This window comes from Penaeus vannamei, chromosome 36 (genome assembly GCF_042767895.1).
Source record: "Penaeus vannamei isolate JL-2024 chromosome 36, ASM4276789v1, whole genome shotgun sequence".
Lineage (NCBI taxonomy): Eukaryota > Metazoa > Arthropoda > Malacostraca > Decapoda > Penaeidae > Penaeus > Penaeus vannamei.
The window spans coordinates 19,564,541-19,574,540 of record NC_091584.1 but is presented as its reverse complement, the minus strand read 5'-3'; the positions used below and the strand labels follow the sequence as shown (position 1 = coordinate 19,574,540).

General features: G+C 40.0%; 2 protein-coding genes across 3 annotated transcripts in view; one reads left to right on the top strand and one right to left on the bottom strand.

Annotated features, from left to right (window-relative positions):
• LOC138859490 (mucin-22-like) overlaps positions 1-3,483 on the top strand; it is a 54,655-nt gene extending 51,172 nt beyond the window's left edge. Inside the window, exon 5 of the mRNA XM_070114911.1 lies at positions 3,450-3,483. Coding sequence (XP_069971012.1) covers positions 3,450-3,483 — 34 coding nt within the window. The remainder of the gene's footprint in view (positions 1-3,449) is intronic.
• LOC113817122 (alpha-2B adrenergic receptor-like) overlaps positions 1-10,000 on the bottom strand; it is a 146,118-nt gene that overhangs the window by 98,146 nt on the left and 37,972 nt on the right. The window lies entirely within an intron of this gene.

The window sequence follows — 10,000 nt, the reverse complement described above, 5'->3', positions numbered from 1 at the left end:
AAATGAAATGAAGTAATTGATTAGTGAAAAAAATGTTAGTATTGCTGGGGAAAAAACTGTATAGAGAAGAAAAACCCATAAGGAAATTAAAAAATAGTTGGTAAGCAATAACAGACCCAAAACAGGAAGAGATAAGTCATAAAGAGAACCCTGTCTGATTTAAGAATGAAAATGGATGGAATTTCCCAGAATAAAAAAAAATAGTAATAAAAAAATAGAACAATAATATCAGGTAAAGATAGACAGGTGAGTCGCGGTGAAAATAACTCCCTGACTTTTCCGCCTTTTAACAAAATTAGCTCAGAATCTCGACGCACAGTTCAACATATAATCTTCTTAAAAGCGTATTTATCATGCGAAAAAAAACAAAGCCTTCAACATCAAATAGGGGAAAAATCCATATCTTTTGTTTCAATTTAAAAAAAAGAAGAGAATTTTTTTTTTTTTTAATGTCAAAGTTTAATTTCCATATGAGAAAGACATCAATAGTTTGTATGTTATGCAAATTCCGGCATTAATTTCACTTTCGAATGATTATGAATATGCAAACAGATAAGGGAACAAGATAGACGATTAACAGACATCGTTGTCTCTTCTATCTACTATTCCCTCTCTTTTCTTCCCCTTTCCTCTTCTCCTTCTTTCTATCTTCCCCCCTTTCCCCTCTTTGAAATTATTCCCCACTTCGTACTGCCTCTATTCTTTCTCTCCCTTTTCCTGTTCTTAATCTTTCCATTTTTTTCTCGTTTCCACTTTCTCGAAATGTTTATCATCTGTCTTTAAGGTCTTTCCTTAATTGTCTTCTTTTAATTTTCTTCTTCCCACTCTCTGTTTCTTTTTCTTTTTCTTTTTCTTCTTTTTTCCTTTCTTGCTTTCTTTCTTTTTTTCTCTTTTCTTTTTCCACTTCCCTAACTTCTCTCCTCTTAGAATTCTTTTCTCTCCCTCCTCGTAACTTTTATCTCCCCCTCTCCTCCTCTCATTATCTCCTCCCCCTCTTCTTATCTTCTCCCCTCCTTCACTTGCCATTATCTCTCCCTCTCTCGCTCTCTCCTCCCTCCCCTCTCTCTCCTTATCATCATGTAGCTCTCTCTCTTCATCCTTCTTTCTCCTTATCCCTCTCCTTCTCTTTATCACCCTCTTACCATCTCTACATCTTTCCTCTAGTTCCATTCTATCTCCTTCTCCCTCTATTTATCATCCTCACACCATCTCCTCCCTTTCCCCCTCTCCCTCCGTCACTCTTCATCACTCTCTCACACCTCTCTTCATCTATCCCCTTTCCTTCTTCCCTCTCCATTTCCCTCTTTATCGCCTCAACCTTTCCTCTGTTTATAATCTTCTCACCCTCTCCTCCCCCTCCTCTCCTTCCTCCCCCACCTTCCTCTCATTATCACCTTCTTACCCTGGCCTCGCCCTCTTCCTCTACCTCTCCCTTTCTTCTCCCTCCCTCTCCCTTCCCCACCCCTCCCTCACCCTCCTCCCTCCTTCTCCCTCCTCTCCTCCTCCTCATTCCTTCTCCTCCTTTGTCTCCCCTCCCTCTCCTTCCCCTCCGTTCTCTCCCTCTTCCACTCCTTCTCCCTCCTTTTCCCCCTCCCATACCTCCCCTCCCCTCTCCTCCTCCCCCTCCTCCTCCCACCTCCCCCTCTTTCTCTTTCCTTCCTCCCCTTTACCTCTCCATCCCTCCCCTCCTCTTCTCTCCTCCTCCCCCTCCTCTCCCACCTCCCCCTCTACCTCCTCTCCCCCTCCTTTCTCACCACTCCTTCTCCCATCCCCCACCCCACTCCCTCCTCTCCCTCCTCCCCTTCCTTCTCCCTCCCTCCTTCCCCCATCTCTCCTTAACGGCCACAGCATCCCGTCATACATTAAACAGGCACAAAGGACTTCCTTTGGTGTTTAATGGTGCGTGAAGTTGAGAGCATTTGGCGTGGAAGATGCAGGTGTGAGAAAGAGGATCTTGCTAATAGGAGGTCGAGGAGGTGGAGGGCGAGAAAGAGGTGGAGAAGGTGGAGGAAGAGGAGGAGGAGAACGGGGAAGAGGTGGAGAAGGGGGAGGAGGAAGAGGCGGAGGACGGGGAAGAGGTGGAGAAGGTGGGGGAAGAGGAGGAGGAGGACGGGGAAGAGGAAGAAGAGAAAGGAATGGTGAAGAAGGAGGTGGAGGACGAGAAATAGGTTGAGAAGATGGAGGAAGAGGAGGAGGAGGTGGTGGTGGAGAAGGAGATGGTGGAGGAAAAGGAGAAGGAGAGGAAGATAAGAAAGAGGAGGAGGAGGAGGAGAAGAAGAAGAAGAAAAATGACGACAATGACGTCGATGACGAAAATGAGGACAAGGAAGAAGGGGAAAGCAAATAAGAAGAGGACTAGGAGGAAGAGGAGAGAAAAAAGAAAGGAGGAAACAGTAATAGTAGAGGGAGAAGAGAAGGAGGAAGCGGAGAAAGAGGAAAAAAGAGGAATAGAGGAAACTTAGGAGGTGGAAAAGGAATATGAGAAAAAGAAGTGCAGGAAACAACTTGAAGAAGTAGAAGAGGAAGAGGAAGAAAAGACGGAATATCTATTTGAAAAAAGAGAAAGGTACACGAATAAAAAAGTAAAAAATTTGCAGGGAAAAGCCAACTTAAGTGAGATTCTAAACATGGAACAAGAAGAGAAAAATAGGAAAAGAAAGGTAAACTAAGGATTGAAAGAATATTAAGATAATTCCTTTAGATACACAAACCACAGCGAAATTATCAACAGGCTGTCTTTTCTCCCCCTTTTTATTAGGCACAGGAACAACAAACATGCGAGAACCAGAAGTTTGCAAGTGTTTGCAAGTGGCGAGATTTTACTATAATCAAATGAAGAGAGAGAGAGAGAGAGATTTTCTAAAAACAAGTGGAGAGAGAGAGAGGGGGGGGGAGAGAGAGATAAATGGGGAGAGAGAGAGAGAGAGAGAGAGAGAGAGAGAGAGAGAGAGAGAGAGAGAGAGAGAGAGAGAGAGAGAGAGAGAGAGAGAGAGAGAGAGAGAGAGAGTGAGAGAGAGAGAGAGAAATGGGGAGAGAGAGAGAGAGAGAGATTAGCTATATGCAAATGGAGAGAGAGGAGTGGGGGAGAGGGAGAGGAGGGGGATATAGATACGTAGATAGAGAGATAGGATGAAAGAGAAAGAGATGGAGAATGGGAGAGAGAAATGGAGGATGGGAGAGACAGGTGCAGAAATAGAGAAACTGAGAGAAAGAAAAAGAGAGAAATACAGCGCTAGATAGTCGGATAATCAGGTAGATAGATAAACAATTACACCAAATACAGAAGACAAAGAAATAGACAAAATATATAAACAACTAATATAAACTGATAGGAGAGATACCCTCTTCTGATAGACAGACGAGGAGACAAACATAATGTAATATAAACACATTGATCGAGACGTATGATGCGCTTGACAGTTTTATAGTGATTAAGGACATTTTGACAGGTACTTCATGACAGGTGACAAGTTGACAGGTTGACAAGGATTGCTGGTAAATTGACAGGTTCTTGATACAAATTGTCTGATAACTAATGGGTTGTGATAACTGATGTCTGGTAAGTAGTGGTGTGTGTTGTCAGTTTTATAGTGATTAGGGACATGTTGACAGGTACTTCATGACAGGTGACAAGGTGACAGGTTGACAAGGATTGCTGGTAAATTGACAGGTTCTTGATACAAATTGTCTGATAACTAATGGGTTGTGATAACTAATGTCTGATAAGTAATGGTGTGCGTTGACAGTTTTATAGTGATTACGGACATGTTGACGGGTACTTCATGACAGGTTAAGTTGACAAGGATAGGTGGCAAGTTGACAGGTTCTTGATACAAATTTTCTGATGGTTGATGATGATTTCATATTCGGCTAATCTTCACAAACCCCTTCAACTGATTAATATATTTGGAGAAATAAATAAAAATGTAGTTAAATGTGGCGTTTTATGTCCGTAGATTTTATTCACAAGAATTCTCGATATTTATTCTTAGTTTGAATATTTATACACTGTATTTTTTCCATCGTAATACCTACTAATTTATTTCTCTGTGTATTGATTTATCTATATTCAGACACACATGGGACTACATATGGTACATCCAACTTGTGTGTATGTGTGTCTAATTATGTGTGCATATAGCTATGTGTGCGTGTATGTGTGTGATTCTTTGTGTATGCGTCTAACTATGTGTGTGCGTGCGTACGCGGGTGTGTGTATGTCTGTGTGAGTATCTAATTGTGTATGTATGTGTGTGTCTAACTGTGTGTGTGTGAGTGTGAGTGTGTGTGTTTGTCGCTGTCTATCTAACTTTGTGTGTGTGTGTGTAATTGTGTGTGTGTGTGTTTGTGTATATCTGTCTAAATGTGTATGTGTGTGTATGTGTGTGTCTAACTGTGTATGTGTGTGTGTCTAACTGTGTATATGTGTGTGTTTAACTGCGTATGTGTGTGTGTCTAACTGTGTATGTGTGTGTATGTGTGTCTAACTGTGCATGTGTGTGTGTCTAACTGTGTATGTGTGTGTCTAGCTGTGTGTGTGTGTGCGTCTAACTGTGTATGTGTGTGTGTCTAACTGTGTATGTGTGTGTCTAACTGTGAATGTGTGTGTCTAACTGTGTATGTGTGTGCGTCTAACTGTGTATGTGTGTGCGTCTAACTGTGTATGTGTGTGTCTAACTGTGTATGTGTGTGTGTTTAACTGCGTATGTGTGTGTGTCTAACTGTGTATGTGTGTGTGTCTAACTGTGTATGTGTGTGCGTCTAACTGTGTATGTGTGTGCGTCTAACTGTGTATGTGTGTGTCTAACTGTGAATGTGTGTGTCTAACTGTGTATGTATGTGTGTGTCTTTGTGTGTGTATATGAGTATTCCCAACTGGATCCGTATTCCCGGGTGTCAAAGGGTACGCCACTGTTACCAAGTCGCGGCGGCAAGGGCAGGCGGAACTCCACAAATATTTACCTGAGGATCAAATTACTACAAGTCTGGCAACACCGGCGGGTAGGAAAAGCCAACTCTTATTTCATTTATTTACGTTTCTCTATTCAAGTCGAGAAGAAAAAATACCTAATGAGTTTCCCGGATGTAAAGAAACTAATGATAATTGAATGCGGAAGTCACACCAAAGCGTTGAAGATGTAATTTGAAAAGTAATTACAGTTCCAGCGAAAAAAAAATCAAAAGAAATAAAAAAAAAGAAGGAAAGAAAACTGACTTCCTTTTGGGGGAAAACATATCATCATGTACCCCAACATTCCCTTTTTTCCAGAGCCTTCTATGGACCCCAGTGACCCGAGCTGACCTGTCACGTGTGGTCTTCGCTTGTTGGTTTATGGACCCCGGAAATATCGTCATTAAATCGAGGTCTTCTTGTTACTAATGGAATCCAAATAATGATGATAATGATAATCATACTGTGAATGAATTACAAATATTTTGTTAATGGACTATATGGTAACTCTTCAATGAACCCAATTGATGTCAGTTCTCCATTTAATTGACATCTATATATGATTATTGACGTAGATATTTTAATGGACACTTGTTGATTTATTATAGATGTGTGCGTTTATATCATAACGATATATAAATACGGGTTCTGGGGGGAACTTAGATAATATGAAGAATACCAGATAAACCAAAAAAGAGACCATATGACATTTAAGTCTCATGCGACCTTTTTTGACCCCTAAAGTTTATCTCTCTTTCCTGTTGACCCGCGTGACCCTATGCCACCCTTGACCTGAGAGATACTATAAAAACATGAATAAAAGATACATATCATCCTCTCTCGTGACTTTTTGCCCCCCCCTCCCCATCCCCACACCCCCCATCCCGTCCCTTTTTGACCCCCTGAGGACTCTCGTGTTGACATCCGGGTCGGCATTTTTGCCATCAAAAAGATCCAACCGATGTCTCAGAAACTCGTGTTACCAGACCGGTGTGAAGTCCCTAGCCGAGATTTTTATTTTTTTTTCTTAGGATGTGGCTATACTTGTCAGAGGTGTCAAACGAGCGGGTGTCACGTGTCAGCCGTTCCGTATCCGAGTGACACCGCGTGGCATCCAGCGTCTGCAGGTAACGGAAGGTCATCCATCTTTGTAAACACCGAAGAGAAATTCTATTTATATGTTTTGATTTTTTTTCTTCTTTTTTTTTTTTGGGTGGGGGGGGTGTATTTGATAGATTTCTTTTGTCCTTCTTTTTCTCACTTCTCTTTCTTATTTCTTCCAATTTCTCCTTTGCTTATTTCTCTCATTCGCTGGTTTTCTTTCTTTTTCTTCCATACTCCCTTACTCCCTCCCCTTTGCTTATTTCTCTCATTCGCTGGTTTTCTTTCTTTTTCTTCCATACTCCCTTACCCCCCCCCCCTCTCTCTCTCTCTCTCTCTCTCTCTCTCTCTCTCTCTCTCTCTCTCTCTCTCTCTCTCTCTCTCTCTCCTCTCCTCTCCTCTCCTTCTCGTTCTCGTTCTCCGTCTCCCTCTCCCTCTCCCTCTCCTTCTCCCTCTCCCTCTCTCCTTCTCCTTCTCCTTCTTCCTCTCCCTCTCTCCTTCTCCTTCTCCTTCTTCCTCTCTCCTCCTTCCTCTCCCTCTCTCCTCCTCCCTCTCCCTCTCTCCTTCTATTCCCTCTCTTCTTCTCCTTCTCCCTCTCCATCTCCCTCTCCCTCTCCCTCTCCCTCTCCCTCTCCCTCTCCTTCTCCTTCTCCTTCTCCTTCTTCCTCTCCCTCTCCCTCTCCCTCTCCCTCTATCTCTCTCTCTCTTATCATATTATCATCATTGTATAGACATTATCAAGTTGCAGGCTAACATCGCAAAAATAATTAGTTGATCATATAACATTTACTGTTGCAAAATGATAATATAAAGAAAGAAGAAGCTGAATACTTAGAAGAAGTAGAAGAAGAAAGAGAAGAAAAAGAAGATGAATATGAAGAAGGAAAAGAAGTAGTAGAAGAAATAGGAGAAAAAGAAGAAGATGAATGTGAAGGAGAAGTAGTAGAAGAAGATGAAGAAGAAGAAGAAAAAAATAAGTAAAACAAGAAGTAGAAGAAAAAGAAAATGAAGATGTATGAAGAGTTTGTATTCCTGGCAACGCACATCTTTTCACTTGATAAAATTCTTAATAAAATTCAAATATCTAGCAACAGTGTTCTGGTTGGATTGTCCATGTTGAATATATACATGGACATTGATGTAGATATTGTTATCATTATTATCATCAAAGTAATTACATAATCAGGAATGGTAGTGGTATTAGTAATAGCATGCTTCTTATATTATCTTTACAGTTCTTATCTTTATCATTATTTGTAGTCCTGTCATTATTGATATCACTACTCTTACTGTCATTGTTAGGATTTTTATGGCTATTTTTATCACTATCATTATCATTCTTGTTATCATTATTATTGTTATAACAGCTATCCTTGTTAATATCATTGTTTTCATCATTATAATTCTTATTATCTGTAGTATCATTATTTTCATTATCATAACTATCATCATCATGATCATTGTCATCTTCATCATCATTATAATCATCGTTTCTATTACTTTAATTACCATTATCATCATAATCATCTTTATCGGTATCATCGTCCTCTCAATCCTCACAGCCCATCTACCATTATTTTTAATTACTTCCCATTTATTATCATTTCTTATTATCTATTATTATCATCTCTATTTCTTCCCAGACACTGTAATAAATTCTCTTAACTTCTCCAAAGAATTCTTCGTCCGGGCAAGAAGGGCACGAGAGGGGGGTGAGGGGAGGAGAGGGGAAGGGAAGTTGAGAGAAACGAGGAGAGGACGACAGAGAGGGGAGAGAAGAAAGGAGGAGAAGGAGGAAGGTGATGATGAAGAGGAGAAACGTGATGATTAGGAATCCTGATAAGGAGAGAAAGAGGGTGAATGGAATGGAAGAAGCGGAGGCGGATGAAGCCAGAGAGAGAGAGAGAGAGAGAGAGTAAAAAAAGTCAAAACACTTTATTCCATTAATTACGCTGGTTATTCTGTACATAAATACATTCATATTTACAATTGATTATTTAATAGGTGTTCTTTTAATTTCGTTTTGAAATTACAAAAGCTATTAATGACTCTTATATTATCTGGTAACATGTTCCATAACTTGGATCCACTTATTTCCATTTGCCGTGCCCCTGTATCAGTACTCGATCTCTTAACATAAAGAGAATTTACTTGGCGTGTCACGACATCTGATGTGGTCCCTACAGTTTGCAAGAGCATTAACCATTGCGGATAATTCCCATGAATGAGCTTGCAGATGAATACACATGTGTCATAACTGCATTTAGGTTGGACTTTTAGCCATCTAAATTTGTGGATATGCGGGGTAATGTGATCAAGTTTACTGGTATTACCTAATGCAACTTTTGCAGCTAAGTTTTGTATTTTTTGTACTTTTTGCATTTGGGTTTTGTTAGTAGAACCCCAAATATTTGAACAATAGTTAATAATGCTTAGAACTAGAGTTTGCATCATGATTCTAGTTTCAGTAGTGATTTGATTTTTTATGTGATTAAGATATACTAGAGTGCCCACTACTTTCCTGTGTATCTTGTCAACGTGTTGTTCAAATGTCATGAATCTGTCTAAGTGTACTCCCAGATTATTCACTGAAGTGTTCGGCTTGATAGAGCAGCCTTCAAATTCTATGGTCGTGTCATTGGGAATTTTAGCTATATTCTGCCGGCTACCTATGAATTTACATTGAGTTTTATGTGGATTTAGTTTAAGGCCATTAGTGTCAAAATATAGTTTTGCTTGTGTAAGGGTATGTTGAGTGTTTTCTATTAATGTATTCAGGTTGTTTACAGAGTCACTATAAAGAAACTGTGAATCTTCGGCGTACTGCACCAGAAGGCAGTTATGAGCTATTGTTAATAAATCATTTATGAAAATTGAAAATAGGATCGGACCTAAAATGGATCCTTGCGGAACACCAAAAGGTACTTGTTGTTTTGATGACATACAATCATTGATTCTTACCGATTAGGTCCTTGTATCAATTTTATGATTTATTAATTTGTTGAGGAGAATTTCATGGTTGACACTATCAAAAGCCTTAGAAAGGTCGCATAATGTGAGCAAATTTACCTGATTATTGTCTATGTTATTATAAATCTCATCAGTAATTTGTAGTAAAGCTGTTTCAGTAGATAAATCATTTCTGAAACCATGTTGCGTTTTAGATAATAAGTTATTGGCTTCCAGGAAATTCTTTAATTACTTTGCTACAATTGTTTCAAGAACTTTAGATAATATAGGGAGTTTAGTAATAAGGCGATAATTATTCACATCGTCTATATCCCCCGACTTGAAAATTGGTGTTACTATACCATGTTTCCAAAGCGACGGAAAGACACCAGTGACCAGAGAGGTGTTAATAATGACCGTCAAATAGTGAGAGAGAGAGAGAGACTAGGGGGAGGAAGGGACGGAGAGAATGAAAGAGAGCGAGAGAGAGAGAAAGAGAGAGACAGAGAGGGAGAGAATGAAAGAGAGCGAGAGAGAGACAGAGAGGGAGAGAATGAAAGAGAGCGAGAGACAGAGAAAGACAGAGACGGAGAGAATGAAAGAGAGAGAGAGAGACAGAGAAGGAGGAAGAGAGAGAATGAAAGAGAGAAAGAGGGAGATGGAGGAAGGGAGGGAGGGAGAGAATGATAGATAGAGCGGGGGGATACGAGAGAAACTATAATGAAATGTAGAAAGAAAACATGAAACCAATTTAAAACCCTTTAAACAAATTAAAGAAATATATAAAACGTCTATTCATATAGCAGACACTTACCCTCAGATTAATTAAGATTCTCGATTGAAAAAGAGATTCAAGAAAATCTGGAGACTAATCAGAACTGTAATGTTGCTACCCTCCCTCCCTCCCTCCCCCCACCCATCTTTTCCCACTCCTCTTTTAATTCTTATCTTTAATTTCTCTTCGCTACTCCGAGTTGTCCCCCCTTCCCTCCTTTTTTC